The sequence below is a fragment of the Castanea sativa genome, chromosome 1 (assembly GCF_040712315.1).
Source record: "Castanea sativa cultivar Marrone di Chiusa Pesio chromosome 1, ASM4071231v1".
NCBI classification, from domain to species: Eukaryota; Viridiplantae; Streptophyta; class Magnoliopsida; order Fagales; family Fagaceae; genus Castanea; species Castanea sativa.
This window is the reverse complement of record NC_134013.1, coordinates 5,221,410-5,239,692: the sequence shown is the minus strand read 5'-3', so window position 1 is coordinate 5,239,692 and position 18,283 is coordinate 5,221,410. Positions and strand designations below refer to the sequence as shown.

The 18,283-nt window shown below is 37.4% G+C and overlaps 3 protein-coding genes across 5 annotated transcripts; all 3 read right to left on the bottom strand.

Moving 5' to 3' along the window:
- Positions 1-8,434: 8,434 nt before the first annotated feature.
- On the bottom strand, positions 8,435-9,525 carry LOC142636591 (uncharacterized). Its single transcript, XM_075810891.1, has 2 exons — positions 9,400-9,525; positions 8,435-9,286 (listed from the first exon to the last, which is right to left on the bottom strand). The coding sequence occupies exons 1-2, from the start codon at positions 9,523-9,525 to the stop codon at positions 8,435-8,437; spliced, it is 978 nt and encodes a 325-aa protein (XP_075667006.1).
- An 826-nt stretch (positions 9,526-10,351) lies between these two features.
- Positions 10,352-15,092, bottom strand: LOC142621951 (uncharacterized). 3 transcript variants are annotated; one of them, XM_075795338.1, is made up of 3 exons: positions 14,645-15,092; positions 11,397-11,672; positions 10,352-11,239 (listed from the first exon to the last, which is right to left on the bottom strand). In XM_075795338.1, the coding sequence occupies exons 1-3, from the start codon at positions 15,015-15,017 to the stop codon at positions 11,175-11,177; spliced, it is 714 nt and encodes a 237-aa protein (XP_075651453.1). In that variant the 5' UTR covers positions 15,018-15,092; the 3' UTR covers positions 10,352-11,174. The 3 variants fall into 3 exon arrangements, with proteins under 3 accessions (XP_075651453.1, XP_075651451.1, XP_075651452.1); XM_075795336.1 differs by having other exon boundaries at positions 10,354-11,239; positions 11,446-11,672; XM_075795337.1 differs by having other exon boundaries at positions 10,356-11,239; positions 11,446-11,666.
- Positions 15,093-16,796: 1,704 nt separating this feature from the next.
- LOC142636504 (uncharacterized) lies at positions 16,797-17,264 on the bottom strand. Its single transcript, XM_075810784.1, has one exon. The coding sequence runs from the start codon at positions 17,262-17,264 to the stop codon at positions 16,797-16,799; it is 468 nt and encodes a 155-aa protein (XP_075666899.1).
- Between the last annotated feature and the right edge of the window lie 1,019 nt (positions 17,265-18,283).

Here is an 18,283-nt window from a genome sequence, read left to right as displayed (position 1 = left end):
CTAGAACGGTTTAGCACGCAAAACTCCAAGAAAAGATTACTTCCTTTTAGATATGGAGTTCCTCTATTTGATGACCAAAGGCCTAAGACTCAAGAGGAAGCAAATATGATAAGACAAGTTCCCTATGCTTCTGCTGTGGGAAGTCTCATGTATGCTATGCTTTGTACTAGACCGGATATTTGTTATTTAGTAGGCATGGTCAGCCGATATCAATCAAATCCCGGACCAAAACATTGGCAAGCTGTAAAGCATATTCTCAAGTATCTACGGAGAACGAGAGATTATATGCTTGTTTACCGTTATAAGGATTTGATTCCCATTGGCTATACAGATTCAGATTTTCAGTCGGATCTAGATTTTAGAAAATCCACGTCGAGCTATGTTTTCACCTTGGGAGGTGGAGCCATAAGTTGGAGAAGTGTTAAGTAATCTTGTATTGCTGACTCCACCATGGAAGCCAAGTATGTTGTTACTTGTGAAGCAGCAAAAGAGGATGTTTGGCTCAAGAAATTCCTTTCTAATCTTGGTGTTGTGAGAATTGAGCAAGTTCCCATTACATTGTTTTGTGACAATAGTGGAGTGGTTGCACAATCTAAGGATACAAGGAATCACAAGAAAGGAAAGCACATAGAGAGAAAGTATCACATCATTCGAGACATTGTTGCTCGTGGAAATGTGGTTGCAGCAAAGATTGATGGTGCAAAGAATCTAGCGGATCCCTTTACCAAAACCTTGCCCCAAAGGACTTTCGAGTCACATTTGGAGGAGATGGGAGTTAGATTAGTGCACAATAGTCTTTAGGACAAGTGGGAGATTGTTAGAATTAATGCCCTTAAATCCTATTGTATGATACTATGTATGTTATTATTTATGACATTATGTATGACTTAATGTTGTGTTTAATAAAGTTTTTTTATTATTATCTAAAAATAATGGTAACATGAATATTGAGACATTATCATATAGTCCATGAAATACATTGTATGTGATTTATGTGATTTAGTCACAGAAGATGTAAATCACAAGTTCCTTGTAAACTCCAAATGTAATTCGTAGTTGGTGAAGAAAATTAGGCATTTCATCTGCGAAGACTATAACATATCAATTAACATGATTTGTCTTGATCATGGAAATGGAGATTTCTAGTTGGTGTGTTGATATGTTTTAAGAGTTAAAACATATTGAACTGGACCGTGTGAGATTTTTTATTCTTCCAACGACTGTCAAATGAATAATAAACCCATGACTTATATTTGCATGAACTCTTAATCCTGAGAGAATAATGGACTTGATCATGAGGTGTAGGTTGCTTTGATATATCAGGAGTGAGATCTAGAGTAACGGTCAAAACCTCAGTATGTTGGGCAACTACATTTAGTGTTGATGGAACATATATTCTCAAGATGGAATTCCTAGTCTCTAAACGGAGATACAAAATATTCCCTTGAGATAAGTTTAATGAGATTGTTATTCAGAGAGTTAGGCCTAACCACTTTAGTAAGGAGTTACTAAAGTATATATATTTATGGAATTGAATTTCATAAATATATAATGAATAACTTTAAAGGATTAAACCGGGTACTTAAGGAAATAAGATGTAATTTACAAAGTGGCAGTCTACATTCATGACTTTGTATTACTACGAATATTTTAATGAAGGGGTTGCATGTACAATAAAGTCTTGGGATATAATTTATAGATAAGACCTAGAGTGCAACTATATTTATATAGTGGTATTAAATATAGTTAATGGTAACTTTGGACTTGTCAAAAGTTGACAGAAAAGCCTAAGGCCCATTGGAGCTAGTGTCTTATTGGTCTCTTTTGGTCCCACTCCAAGCCACACACTTAAGCCCAATTGGAAAGGTCCAAAAGGTCAGCCCAATTAGATAATCGGTTAGACACAAAGGGAGAAATATACATAATTTTTTGTAGAGAATTGTAAGAACACTATTGCGAAGTGGTGTTAAACACTCCTTGACATTCTCCCTTTGGAACTGATTGAGAGACCATACATCTTGGACGTTAGTGGAATTGGAGTGAGGATTGAAAGTGTTCCCAAGTGCTTCTGATTTTCGGTTTTTGAAATTCACCGCTCCAAGGTACACTCTCTTGTTCTTAAATTCTGAAACTTATATAGTATATGTTAACTTTTATTAATGAAGTAGATCCGTTATTTTTCCGCTGCGTACATGCATATTTCCATCAATTGTACCTGCACATGTATCAAAAGTAGCAAAGAATATTGCGTGTTGTATGTGAAAATATCGCAAGATTGCATAAGTGTCTCTATGTTAAGACGATTTGAGATATGAGAAAATTACTTTAACTCACACACAATCATAACTATTTGATGGGGACTATAACCTTCGAGGTACATCCTATAACTCCCATATCTCCTAGAATACACGCTTGCAATCATATATAAAGCATTTTGATCTTTTTGCTTTTATTTTTCTTTTATTAAGCATATCATGCATGGGCATATAAGAGAGAGAAAAGAAAGACCCAATTATGTTAAGCTTTTTGACATTGCACTTTTGCTATGTCGAAGCATATAGATGTCAATTCATGATTGACGGGCAACAGTGGTGAGATGGTTATTTATGCCTTTCTCTTAGGATTTTCTAGTCCTTCCCGTAAAAAAAAGTTATACAAGTGTTAAATACAAGAGATCACTTAATCTTACTTAATAGGCCAAAAACGTATTGACCCCTTGTGATGGATTAAGTTGATTAATTAGCCAAGTTATTAATTAATCAAATTAACATGCAAACACGTGGTAGCACAAACAAATCACCAATAAACTAAAGTATGCAGCGGAAAATAAATGACACGATGATTTGTTTACGAATGGAGAAAACCTACACGGCAAAAACCCCACCGGGTCAATTTAAGGTCACCACTCTTGAAATTTCACTATTATCACAACAAGCGGTTACAAGTAAAGGAATCCCAAGTACCTTACCAACCTACAGTTGAACCTTTACCCCAATACCCAATTGGACTTGTTCTGTAGTGACGATTTCTCCTTTCAATGCACGGCTCCCAAGTACATGACTAACCAATTGTGCGGATCCCAGTACGCGACTTTAATCACCAACTAGAGAAGATTGTTGGCTGCAAAGTTCTTCAATTCATCCACACGATGAAGATCAAGAAGATGCTTGGTTACAAAACCCTATGGTGCAAAGACACAGCAACTTCTTCACAAGAGAGATGAACTAGGGTAAGAACTTTATCTCAAGTCACAATTTGCATGAACAAGGATTTCTCAATGCTAGTGCAACTTGCATCCCTTTGACGGCCCTAAAAATAATCCTTTTATATGTCTAGGGTTAGGAGAAAAGAAGGCCCAAAGACACATCCATGGATTGAAATTAAAACAGAACTCAGAATTTGTTTTTCTTAAACCTTAACAGATAGAGGTATCGAGAAGTTGTCGAGCAGCTGTTGAGCCACGGGGCTGGAACAGCTCTTTAAACCTCGACACATGCTAGCCGTCGAGCTTTAATGAATGTGCACTTTTCAGCTTGTTTCTTGGACAGACTTGATGACTTCAACACTTGATCTTGAAACCCAGTTTCTTGAAGTATAAAACTCATCCTAAATCTACCCAATTACAAGTAAAGTGCATTTTGTTAAAGGATTAGCCAATTACATAAAATTATGACATATGTTCTAAACAAATGAAACACATGTCCTAACATTACTCATCACAAACACGAGCCACAAAGCTCACTTGCTTAGTGGTGCATATAGATGCTCATCTAAGCTACAAGAGATACAAAGTTTAGAAAACTTTGTTTCATTGGTCATTCAAGGTACACAAGTACCAATGTACACAAACATACACTGTTTTTGTATTTTTCTGATTTTTCATTTTTTTTTTAATTTTTGTGAAAGAAAAACAAAATAAAAAGAAAACTGAAAAACAACCAAACAAAGACATGTCAAATAAAGTAATGCATAAAAACCAGACTGTCTCAAAATAAGAAAGAAAAACACATAAGTAATGCAAACATAACAAAAAGAGGGAGAGGAGGAGAAAAAGTGAGAGAATCACTTGGAGCCTTTTCCCTTCCATACTTTGGAGGTATCTTTCCTTTGAGCAAACCCTTGAACCGGTGGTCAGGGAGAAGAATTGAAACCATTCAAGTTTGAAAGGAACACGAGGGCTTTGAGTAGATCTCCAAGAGGAGCAAGGGAGGATGGAAGCTGATTCTGGTTTCCCGACGAAATCATGCTGTTGCTTTGTTGATTAGCTAACCATTTATAGCAATTAGGTCGAGTATGTTGAGCTACACCGCAGTGATGACAAAGATGCTACTTCTTCTCTTTAGACTTTTGAGCATTACTCTTCTTAGCCCTAGGGTTTTTGGTTTCTTTCTTAACAAGCTTAGGGGGTGCTCCTAAGGTAGATTTACCTTTGTCTATGTTCTCAGAATCAATATTGTTAGCTGGAGAAACAAAAATAGTAGTACTAGAAGAAGCAATATTAGGAGAAGAAAAATCATACCCTAAATCGGTTCGATTGAGGGCAGATTTTTGCATGCTGAGCATCTCATCAAGCTTTGCACTTGAGGTCCTCTCCAACTGAGCTCTAACTTGGGACAGCTCTGCCTCAAGCTTCTTGATCTTCTCAGCCAAGAAATTGTTTTCAAACCTCAGTGCTCCAATAGTCTGATTTGCTTCATCAAACTTTGTGGAGAGTTGTTCTCGTTCAAGCTCTACATCACTAAGCTTCTTGGTGGCCAACCTATATAGCTTCTCATATTTTTTCGAGACCTTGTATAACTTTGCATAGACTATGTGGATGTCATCATGCTCATTAGTCTTCTTCTTCATCCAGATCTTCCACAATCCCCTCAGTAGGATTGACACTAGCGGTGAAGGCATTTAGAATTCCGTCATTCTCATTTCAGGAATCATCCTCAGGTTCGGTGTCACTTAAAGTTGCAGCAAGTTCCTTACTTTTCCCAATGGACTTGAGATAGGTAGGGCACTCTTGTTTCATGTGACCTAAACCTTGACACCCGAAACACTTGGGTCCTGAGGGAATAGTGTATTGACTGCCATCCCTAGCATCCTTCTTCCCTTTGTCAGCATTCTTGGAATTTATCCTTTGGTTCGAGCAATACTTGCTTTTGAGCACTCTGGTCCAAATAGAGTCCTTTTCTATGTGGAATCTCCAATTAAGTTTTGTAAGGAGAGCTAAGTTCTTTCCTTTAGCCGATTGAAGACCTAAACCTCCCTCTTCAGATTTAGTGACTTTATGCACACCCAATGAGTCTTTTTGGTTGTTTTAGTGGAGCCCCATAAAAAGTTTTGGTTAACTTTATCAATATTTTTTAAAAATTTTCCTGGCACTACTAGTGCCCTGATGCTTATAAGGAATCCTAAATACTTGCCTAAATTAGGTGTTGACTTAAATCCCAAGATATCGCACAATGATTCCCTAGTATCAATATCCACATTAGGGGAGAAAAACACCCTGGATTTACTGTCACTGATGGTCTGCCTTGACCAGATGCAAAACTCATCAAGAACATCTCTTATGGTAGAGCAACTTATGAGATTTGCTTTGGTAAAAAGAACTAAGTTGTCAGCGAAGAAAAAATGAGATATTGCTAAACCACTTTTGGAGCTTTTAATAGGAATCTAGCTTTTCTCACTGCATTTTTCTTCAATAAGATGCCCAAGGACTTCCATACACAGAATGAAAAGGTAAGGGGACAACGGATCCCCTTGCCTAATGCCTTTGGTCAAGAGAATAGGATCAGCATTGCCACCATTAAAAAGAATAGAGGTGGACACCAAGGATACACAACTCATAATAAGAGACACCAAATGATTAGGAAAATTCGAGTTGATTAGAACTTCCCGAATAAAACTTCACTCCATCTTGTCATATGCCTTCTTTAAGTTTACCTGTATTGCCATATAACCCACCTGACCTTTCTTAGAGCTGATAGTATGTAGGAGTTCTTGCACAACAATGGCATTATCCACCCCTTTCCTACCTGGAACAAAAGCTGATTGGAATGGAGAGATAAGCTTGTCAAGGAGAGGTGTCAATTTGCACACAATAATTTTTGTCACAAGCTTGTACATTGTATTACATAAGCTAATAGGACAATAGTTTCCCAGAATTTTCAGCCCTAAAATCTTTGGAATTAGGGAAATTTTGGTCTTATTTATGTAGCTAGGAATTTTCCTCTCCTCAAAAGCTAGTTTAACTTCCTTTTTGACTGACTCAGCAACTACAAACCAAAATCTTTGAAAAAAGACAGCGTGTAATCCATCAAGACCCTAAGATTTACACGGTTTCATCGCCCAAAGACAATCTTTAATTTTAGCATCAGAAACAGGCATGCTAAGGGAGTTCTTCTCCTCCTCGGTGAGGGCTGATTGCCACGGAGAGGGTTGGGGAAGAGTGAGAGGTGCACTATCCAGGCTAGAAGTGAAAAGTCTGTCAAACCCCCCCTAATGAACTCCACAATCTCTCTTTCATTATGAATCCAATCCCTAGCATCATTCTTGATATAAGAAATTTGATTCCGCCTTCTTCGAACAATGGCAAACACATGATGAAAGGATGTATTTCTATCCCCATGAACCAATCTATTGATCCGATATTTCTGAATCCAAAGATCCTCTTCCTGACACAGAATATCACTTAACTTACTATGGAGTTTATTTTCCAAGGTTAGCAAGGAGGAAGAGGGGTGTGTCATCAAAGCTATTTGGGCTCTGCCCAACCGAGCCATTACTCGTTTCTTTTTGGCAAAGATATTACCAAAATGGTTTTTATTCCATTCCGTTGCCTTGTTAGCAAAATTTTCCAAATCTTCTTGTAAGGAGGAGGATCAGTCCCAAGTATCTGAGACAGCCCTAGGAAAAGTCAGGCCTTCAAGCCAAAAACTTTGAAACCTAAAGGGCTGAGGAAGGTAGACACCACTACCCGGATCAGATTCCAACAGAATGGGGCAGTGGTTGGAGTGACAACGAACCAAATGACTCACCCTCACATTGGGATGTAATGCACACCAGCTTGGATTGGCAAACATTCGATCAATTCTTTCTTGAATCAGATCCAAGATGTCTCTTCGATTAGACCAAGTAAACCGGGGACCCAAAAAATCTCCAAGTCTATCATATTACAACTATCAATACACTCTTTGAAAATTAAAGACCGATTGGCACTGACAGCCCTGCCCCTAAATTTGTCCCTATCTACAAGCATTTCATTGAAATCTCCAACAATTATCCAAGGCTTATCATGAAGGTTAGAAACATTTTTCAAATTATTCCACAATATACATCTTTCACAAAACCTAGGACTAGCATAAATGGCAGTAAGAATACATTCAAGGGTGGAAGAGATTACCTTAACCAACACATGGATTTCTTGTTCAGACTTGGCAAGCTGAGCAACGTGCACCTTCTTAGTGTTCCATAGGAGCCAGAGGCCACCAGCATAGCCTATTGTGTTCATATGAATCGCTCCATCAAAAGGGAGCTTTTCTGTAATTTCCTTAGCTCTCTCTCCACCAATGCGAGTCTCCATGTTGATAATGATGGCCGAATTATGATTGTTAGCCAATTCACTAGCATGCTTAAGAAAAGAAGCCTTCAGTGCACCCCTACAATTCCAAGCAATCACATTCATGACTAAACAATGATTTGGAGTTGGGCACTCATCATACGGAGGGAGCAACCTCGCTTCCTCCGCCAAATTCCATCTGGTCATCCTTGCCAGCACTACCGTCTGATCGTTGCCCGACATCAGAGTCACACAATGCTCTAGTACCCCCATCAATTTCTCGGTGGTTGTCCAGTGAATGGAGAATTCTGTCACCAGTTGGAACACTTGCAGAATTTTTGTTGCATGCCGATTCCCAAAGAAGGTGGTTACAGTTGCTTGATTCTCCAACATTCTTCTTGCTATCAATCTCTCTAAAGGATTGACTTCGCATAACATTAGGGTTGGAGATATCTGTGGAATGGTTTCCCACATGAGAGTTCTCTCTTCTTTTGGCCATGGTGTGTCAGATAGGAAGCTCCACCATGGACTGGTCATCATTCCCCATGTTGGATCGTTCAGAGGAAGAAACCTCAGTGTCGCACTCCTTGGAGTCAGAGGGAAGATGATAGCCACCGATGGAATTTCCACAATCCTCCCCTCCAAATTGATAGCCCACTTCTCTTCTAGGTTTGCTTCGGAATTGAAAGCCTCCATTAGAATCCCCTTAGATTTTGGTAATACTGCTTGACCAATCAAAAGTGGAAGGATGCGTCTCTGTGTGTGAAGAATCAAGAACTAGATTTTTCTCTTTGCTTGGAGCGGCACTGCCTGAAGAAAGGGGTGAAGCCCTGCTCCTTGCAAAGTCTGTTTTGCCCATTACTGAAGTGGGAACGGGTTTTGCCAAGACTAAGCCTTGATTAAATTGCGTGGAAGGCCCAATTTGAAGATGGTTTGTGTTAACTCTGAAAAGCCCGAGCCCATTAACCCCGACACACTATTACCCAATGTATTGGGCTCAGATTCCACTCTAAGGTCCAACTCATTTCGTGCTTTCCTCTTCCCATCAGTGCTTTTTGATCCAACTGGCAACCTATCACTCGTGTTTGTCTCCAACGACTCTATCATACTGGCATGTTTGAAAGCATGGTGCAAATCGGGTGTAAGGTTGGTGTTACTTTTCTGAACACCTTTGGGACGTTTTCTTCTTTGTGAAACAACCATCCAAGGCCCGAAAGCAGCATCAAGTGAATCAATATCCTGCACCTCGAGAGGCGGAGAGGCCTGGGCTTCCTTGTTGATGATCTTTTCCGTGTTATTCACGTTGGGTAGAGGAGAGGGTGGTCTGATGGTGTACTGACAGTTTTCTTTCCGGTGGCCAATGCGCCCACAAAGGAAACAAAGCTTGTGGTGTCCCTCACAAACTACATTTTGATGGCGCTTACTGATGCACACTGTCATAACTAATGGCCTGTCGATATCAACTTGGATGTAAATATGTGTGTATTTGCCTCTGGCCTCCATGGCGGTGTGAGTATCGACCCTAAGGACGTTCCCTAAAGCTTGCCCAATCTGTCCTAGAACCCCCGCGTCATAATATTCTATGGGAAGTTCGTTAAGGTGAACCCAAACCGCCACTGAAGTAACAACGGCTTCCAACGGCTTAAAATTTGCTTCCCATATGCAAATAGATAGAAAGTGCTCCTCTATGAACCAAGGGCCTTTATTAAGCACAGCTTCAAGGTCTTTTTGAGCCAGAGTCTGACCAAAAAGAAATCCTTGCCAAGGTCCACCATGTCTATCCTTCCCGTTGGTTTCCACAATCCCATAATTTTTGTATGGAGGAAGGTGAACCCAACTGTTCTCCCAAAAACCTTAATGATAATGGCCCTAGACCCAGAAGCTCGAATGCGCAATTTGGTCTCCGTAGAAAGATTGATTGCTGTAAATCCCTCCCTTAATTTATCAATCTCTTCATCTGAGTCAGACTCAACATCCATATGCGCGGTGAAATTGAAAGCTTAGGTGTAGGCACCTAGTATCTCCCCCACAAGCTTATCCTTAAAGGATAACTTGGGCGGTGCCGAAAGGTCAGCATTGCAAAGGCCGACTGGAGTGAGATCTTCATGGCCACAGTGTGATTCCTTGACTTTTTCATTGCTTCGGACCAGCTTAGTTTCTTCTTTGCGAGAGAGAAAGCGTGCCATAATCGCAGTAAGAGTTCTTTGATTTCAAGTTCAAACTTAGTTACATTAATTTACCAAAGACCAGCAGGTGCCTTTTATTTATCAAACTTTGATCCTATTACTAATGGAATGAAGACAAAAATTCACCCAATTGATGTTCTTTTCATTATTTATTTTATTTCATTTCATGTGAATGCTCTTTTTACTAACTATGGTTAAACTTTGATAAAGAGAATCTTTTAAAAAGTTGGAATATTCCGTTACTAATATTAACAACAGGGGGGAGTGTTATTTTTTTCAAATCTCAGGAGAGGGGAGTGTTTTTCCTTTTCAAGTTTAGGGGTGAGTGTCATTTTCCCAAATCTCAAGGGAGGGGAGTGTAATTTGCCCCCCCAAAAAAACCACAATTAGATTTTTTTTTAATTTTTTAAATTTTTAATTTTTTTTTTTTTAGGGTTTGAACCTACCACTTAAGAATCCAATCAAAACCCATGAAAATACCAAAATATATCAAAATCCATACCAAATCAACAAAACCCATACCAATATGAACAGATTGATATCAAAAAAAAAAAAAAAAAAAAAAAACCTAAACCCATCAAAATTTTGAAATCCAAAATTTGGAGAAATGACAAATCATAAAACAAACCTTGATGTTGGGTGCGGCGGTGCTAGCTCCAGAAACAACGTGTGCGGTGGCTTATGTGGTGGGGTGGAGCTTTGGTGAAGAGAGGAGGAGATGGATTTATGGTTTAGGCATTTAGTTCCTCAGGTCTGAGAGACTATCGTGTATTCATGTTTGAGGATTATAGGTTTAATTGAGTTATGATTATGTGTGCTAGAGCATATTGATTTTTCACTAAAATTATGACGTGGTGTTTATTCATTGGTGGTGTAAAACAGGTCCTTTACGCCAACTCCTGACCGAAGTTGAGCTCATCCAAAAGGGCATTGTGAAGGGAGAGATTAATTGGATTATTTAAGTGTAAAGCTGAAGAACTAAGTATTTAATATAATAATATTATTAGGTTCAAATAGAGGAATAAAGTTAACTAGGAATAAAATAAAAAGTAAAAGAAAATTCTTGCTGTTTGGTTGAAATGGTTTTTAGTTTAGTTTTTTTTTTTTTAAAATTAAAAAAATATAAAAGCAGATCAGGAATATTGTCTGGACAATATTCCTTGATATTACCACTTGGATAATACATAGCTGACAAAGAAATACAAGCATGACCATAGAAGAGTCTATGGTTTCTTTTGGATTCTACATCATAGCAGAAGAGTTTGCAAGCAAAAAGCACATATATAATTAAGACACAATTTTTTGTTAAGCACGTAATTAAGGATTACTATGGCTCAACTGTAAATCCGAGTTTCGGGGCATGTTTCACGAGTTTGTTCAACTCCTCTTTGTTGAGGTATTGAAAGCGTTTCTTTAACTCTGCCCTGGTCAGCTGCCTGACATTATTGACGTCGCATTGCTTGAATTTCTCCATCAACTGCTCTGTCGTTAGGAATCCAAATGATGTCTGAAACGTTGAAAGATCAAAGCACACATATATAATATTAGTACATGCATAATATCTGACAAGTTAAGGTTAAGTAGGTAATTAAAAATTGGAAAAAGTTAATGAATGCTTGACTTATGAAATATTATAAATAGAATTAAAATTTTACTAAAATGACCTATTAACAAATGGCCAAAGAATATTAAAAATTTATAGGACAGCTTAACGGTAAATCCATATCGTGCAGCGTATTTCACGCGTTCGTTTTTCTCCTCTTCATAGATGTTTCTTTTGTCAGTCAGCGTTGATATTGGGTCCGTCTCCATTGGCATTATTGGCATCAGCTTTGGTGATGAAACTGTCTCCATAATATTTGTCATGGCCGTCCCTCCGGGGCATAACACTGCTGGATCTGAAGCTTTTTCTTTTTTTTGAGGGGGTGCTGGATCTGAAGCTTGAAAGCACAAAGCACACATATTATTAGTACATATATGATATCTGATAACTTACTATAAAGTATGTTCGTAATTAAGGATATCTACGGCTCAGCGTCTTTTACGGCAAATCTGAATCGCACATCATATTTGATGAGTTCATCCATCTCCCCTTAGTTGACGTATCCGTCTTTATTGGCATCGGCATGGTGGAGGCTGCGGTCTGCGTGACAGGCAGGGAATTTTAAGCCCAAGGACTCATAGGCTTTCTTTAGCTCTTCCTTGCTGAGCAGATTGTCATTATTGATGTCGAACTTCTTGAAAATTGTCCTTAGCTGTTCCTCCGTTAGGGGCAAAATAAGGCTGTTGTTCACAATGGTCAGACGGCCCATGTTTTGGAGAGTTGAAGGATGGAGAGCCTTAGGCAAGTTTTTTAAGAACCTTCTTGTGTGGTTTGAGTTTGTAGTAAAGAAGCCCGGCATGGGGCATGGGGGTATATATAATACTATCATGGATCTCATCTCTGTTTCCCCACACACGCAAGAGCTTTATTCCAGCTTTTATTGATGGAGAAGTGTCATTGTCTTTGTGCGTGTGATGGGTTGGACCAGAAGCTATCTCGAATATATTTGACTCTTACCTAAAAGACATTGTCATACTTCTTTTTCCTAAAAGTATTTTATGCTAGTGCTGATAATGTTGTTTCTTTCCATACAAATTCATTCAACTGAAATGAAAACATGTCGCAATCGAACACAAAAAGAATCAACGTGTCAAATACATTTCATGGTATCCAGATTGTAGCATCTACGCACAAAGTGGTCCAAACATTTATCATGGTTTAAGCAACTAGACAAGAAAGAAGAATATTTGTTGTTACTTCACCCAATATATACCACCTCCCCCCCCCCCCCCCCCCCCCCCAAAAAAAAAAAAAGGCAACGATATACTTTGTTTGGCTTAAGACTACGTTTATGGGTGGTATTATTGAGGAGAAACTTTCGTTAAGGAAATATAGAGATTAAAAAGGTGAAAATGAGCTTTTGCCTTTTAAAAAAAAAAAAAAAAATCAACAAAATGCCCCATATTTGAAAATATTTAGAAAAATGCTTCTGTTTTGAAACTCGATTTTCTAAAAATCGAATTTTAATTTAAAACTCGATTTTTGGACAATCGAGTTATAGCGAATTGAAAAATTAAAAAAAAAAAAAAAATTCTAGAACTTGAGTTCCATGTGAAGTACTCGAGTTCATGGAACTTGAGTTCCTTGAAAAAATTCAAGTGGAACTCGAGTTCCATGAACTCGAGTACTTCACATGGAACTCGAGTTAAAAAAAAAAAAATTTTAAATCTACGTTCACTATAACTCGATGTTCCAAAAATCGAGTTATATTTGAAACTCAATTTTTAAAAAATCGAGTTTCAAAATAAGAACATTTTCCTAATTAGTTTTAAATTGGAGACATTTTGCTTGATATTTTAAAAAGAAAAGACAAAAGCCCATTTTCTCCGATTAAAAAGGTTGCACAAAAACCCAAATATATCCAAATATCTCTCTATCATAGTATCACCACAACATAGCACGCCACAAAAAAACCTTAATTCTCTAAATCTAACACGCCAATGACCAAGATTGGGTGGCATTATTGAGGACAAAATTTTAATTAAGGAAACAATGAGATTAAAAAGGTTACACAAAAACCCAAATATATCCAAATAGTTCTCTATCACAGTATTACCACAATATAGCACACCACAAAAATCCTTAATTCTCTAAATCTAACGTGCAAAAGACCAAGATTATGAATATTAAATAACAAAGCTTGACTAGGCAAACATAATAAAAATTGTTATACATATATTGTTACGCACACATTTACACATGAAAAAAAAAAAAAAAAACTGTGACTTGAAATCAAAATTTTTACTTTGAATTTTTAACTTGAAGTCATAATTTTAGTTGCTTTTTTAAATGTGTAAATTTGAAAAATAATCACCAAAGCCAAATTTGGTTTGGTGTTCAAACACGGATCCAAAATTCCAAATCAATACACGTAACAAATCACTGCACTAGCATTTAACAAAACAATACATATACGTGAAGTCCCATTTTTTATGAGGCCAAGCTCTCAATAATGCAGAAAAAGTGAATTGCTGGTTGGTGGGGAGACAATTCCAATGTTGTGGGGGCTCCAAAGAGAATGACGAGGATCCAATATTGTAAACATTTGTGAAGGAGCAATGGTACTCACTTTCACTTTCTTGCTTCTCTTGTTCTAAAACAGTAATAAGTTTAAGGTGGCAAGCATAAATACTTTGCTTATTTGTTTATCTTGTTCCTCACGAGTTATAATTAAGTTTGGTGGCAAGCATAAATACTTTGCTTATTTGTTTATCTTGTTCCACATGAGTTATAATTAAGTCTAAGTTGACAATTATGTCTAAGTTGACAAGTAAGCATAAATTCCTTGCATTGCTTGCTTCTCTTTTCCAGCACACCTACGTAATAATTTTATATATAGTAGAAGTTATAGATAAGTTCTCTACATCAATTTAGTTATAACAAAATTGAAATTGCGGTTAACTTGGAAGCTTTCTTAGATGTGTTTTAAAGTCAAAATTAGATTCTTCTTATTATAAGTATTGATAGTTACTTTTGCAAATTTGTTTACATTTGTTTATATGTATGTGTTTTTCGATTGCTATTCATAAATGATTGGTTGCTTTGCCTGATTAAAATTTGAGAGAAATTAAACTTTACCGCTCTAAACTATATACTAGATTACACTTTGCATTTTAAACTATATATTTAAATACACGCTTTGCATCATAAACTATGACCCTTGTTACACTTTGCACCTTAATGTTAATTTTACTGTTAAGTTAGATAGAAATTAATAGCATATGACTTGTATTTGATTTTTGCTTAGGTGACACATTGATTAAAGGCCAAAACACCCTTTTCACTTATAAATAAAATAAAATAACTTACATACTGGCATCAGCATGGCGGAGCTCACAGCGGGCTCTCCAGTTGGGCATGTGTGAGCATTCTCTAACTTTGCCTTGCTGAGTTGATCGTTACCAAGGACATATCCATATTCGGCAGCGTATTTTAGAACCTCGTCGAGCTCCTCCAGGCTGCACCATTTGTCTGCGTTGGCATCAGCACGGTTCAGCGCAAGGTGGGCTTTCCTGTTGGGCATGTGTGAGCCGAGGGATTTGAAGGCATTCTCTAACTCTGCCTTGCTGAGAAGACCGTCACCGTTACTATCGTATTTTTGGAATGTATCCCGTAATTGCTTTTCATTAGTTGGGGGCAAAGGCTTGTAGTGGGTCACTGCATTAAAAGCTATACGTCCCATGTTGTCAAAAAGGGAATTTGGGAAATAGGTAGCTGTAGCTGTGAGACAATTAAGTAGTTTAGAGGGCTGCTTTTGCGGTATGTTTTGGGAGTATTCAATCATGGGGATTATATAGAGACCTTGGTCTATGGTTAAATTAACACCATGTTAGGGTGAGATTATAATATTCCAACTTATCTTCAAAAGGAAGAGTCTTGTACGTTAAGGGTTGGATCCTGATCAGTACCTGTAACACTTTCTACTGTTTCACTGTGTATGATTCGAGAACCTAGAGGTATACATATTAAATCTATCATCAATTTTGTAGGAAACAACAAAACAAAATATATGCAATATTTTCTAAAGTAAAATAATTATGATATATTTAGAAAGTGCAGAAACTTCATTCAGGGTGTTGTACCTGTGTCATATCAGTGTCATACTGCTATCATATCTGTGGTCGTACCCATATTATATCAGTGTCGTATTGGCCATTTTATATTATAATTTTCATAAATTATTTGTGTCACTATATCATACTCGTGTTTGTGTCCGTGCTTCCTAAGATATATTAGCTAGGATCATAAAAATTTCCTTGAAATATCTTTTTGAAGCTGTTCTAATTTTGTGGTGGGTGGTGGTTTTTTTTCCCCTTCGTAGAAAAGAAAAAGGGAAAACATGACTGCTTGGTAATTGTTAATCTAGGTGGTATATACATGGAAATATGGGGAAATATTTGCCGGATGATTTTTTAAACACTAACATGTACATCTCAACGTATTTGCTAGAGTCCATAAACATAAAACTCAAACAGCAAGAGTTCAACATATACAACAACAGCAACTCAACCACTAAAACATTATAAGGAATCCCATTACACCAGATTAGCTTTGAATTGCACGCCTGGAGATACCCCAAATAATGCACAACACTTTGTTGAGGATAGAATAATTTAGTGTGCCTTTTGCCTTTTTATTCTTGCTTTAGCATCCTTTCTTTTATTCTTCACTATCTGATCTTCTGATCTGGTTTCCTCAGCATAAACTCTCCTAGTTAGGAAATAAGAGTTACTGTCGGGAAGCATTAAATATGATCAAGCATTACACATGACATTACAAAAAAAAATCATGTCGTTTCGTGTTCACAAGTCATGTCAAATATTGGAGTAATTTTTAAATACTTTCAGAGTATAGAAAATTATTTTCCCTTCTTTTGCATTTATGGTAGGATTTACTCATTAAATTCATGGTAGGATCAACAATGAGAATAAGAAGAGGGAATATTATTTATCTATGTTCCGAGAGTACCTAAGAATTTTTTCAAATATTGCTACTCCTATGTGTGATCCATAACCATAAGGTCTTCAACTCAAGTCATTTTCAAATTACTTGTTTTTGTCATTATTTGGTGTGCGGGATCTATAGTAAATTGTATACCTTTTCATCTTTATATATAGGCTAAAATGCAAAACTAGCCCTCTAACTTTCTTCAGATTTCATTTCAGTCCTCTAACTTTGCTTTCGTTCATTTTAGTTATCTAAGTTTCAGATTTATTCAATTAAGGTCTTTTCGTTAATTTTTAAATCATTAATTGAATTTTTTTAATTTAAAAAATTTAAAGAAAAATTTATAAAATTGAAAAATTGACCACAACATATAACAAAAGTTGATGGAAAGCCTTAATTGAATAAACATGAAAGTTAGAGGACTGAAATGAACAGAAACAAAGTTAGAGGACTGAAATGAAAATTGAAGAATTTTTTTTTTTTTTTTTTGAGGGGCCAAAACCATGAACTTTCATTAACGAAAACCGATAATGTCATCTTGAACAACAGAAAACAAGGGTGGTGGAACATCCTCCATCCACGCAACAAAGTTTGTAATTTTTAAAGCATGTCTAGCTAAAGAATAAGCAACTTTACTACCTCCTCTCCTTACATGAGAGTAACGTAATTGATAAAATAAATTTGCATCATAACGAATATCATCCATCACCAAACCAACAGTAGATAAGAACTGATCTCCTCCCTTCAAAGCCTTCATAAGCACTTCACAGTCGCCCTCAAGTACCACCTTATTAAAACCTAATTCAGCTGCAAACTTAAGAGCTTTTGATGCTGCCAAAGTTTCAATGTCTAAGGGTCTGCAAACCTGTGGGATATTCTGAGATAGAGAGATGAGAACTGAACCTCTTTCATCCCGCAAAACCACACCTATTCCTGATGTTTGGTCCTTTGAGGTTGCCCCATCAAAGTTGATTTTCACCATCCCTTGAGGTGGTGGCTTCCACTGAACTCTGGGCTTTGGAAAGGGCTACGGAGCTGCTGGCTGGATTGACAAAAATTCAGCCAAACTTTCCTTCGCCGTGGCAGCAAGCAAGTGGGTGCTGCAGCTGGGTTGATGCATGCGAACCCGGTTTCGTTGGTTCTAGATAGACCAAGTTGTGACGGCGAAGAGCTCTACTTCCTGGGTGTTCGTTATAAGCCATGACAGCAATTCCTTGAAGCTCAGAAAACTTGGAAACCCCAAGCTCCAGCATCCTCCCATACAACGTCCAATTCCCGGCATGACCATGTCGCATGTAGAGCAGTCTCTGGTTCAAGTTTGCATCAATCGCATAGGGAGCAATCAGTGATGGTTCGGCGCTGCAAGTTTTGTTTTGTTGGTAGTGACTCTCGGGTTGCTCTCCATAGAAGATTTTTAACTTTGTTTGGGACTTGTAGGGACCAAATGTTGTGCCACAAATTTTTTCCAACTTCGGGGTGTGCATTAGGGGCTGCGGTGCTAGCTTCCTGTTTAAGAAATTTGTACCCAGATTTGCTGGTGTAGACTTCGTTAGTTGTATGAGGCCAAAAGATGCTATCTTGCTATACAGTCTGTGAGAGTGGTAGTGACTTGATGAGTTTGGCTTCCTCCTCAGTAAAATTGAAGAAACTTAAAATGTCAGTTTTGCATTTTATCCTTATATATTTCTTTGACTTGGTTCAAACTTTTAACCGACCATAGTCCACAGTCTACCATGGCAAGTGGGATTGGTCACAAAGCATCTTTGCTTGCGAAATTATCATAATACCGTGGATTGAGATTTGGTGCAAGCAATTAACCATGTCATGTGAGACGTAAAAAAAAATGTAAAAGTAAAATAGTAAAAAATTGAAAGTTAAAAAAAAAAATTTATTTAAAGGTTAAGATTAAAAATTATTTTTGCAACTTTTAATCTCAATCGTTGATTTCTTATTGCATGGTGTAATAGTCCTAGCTGTTGTACCGGACCTTGATCCCAATAC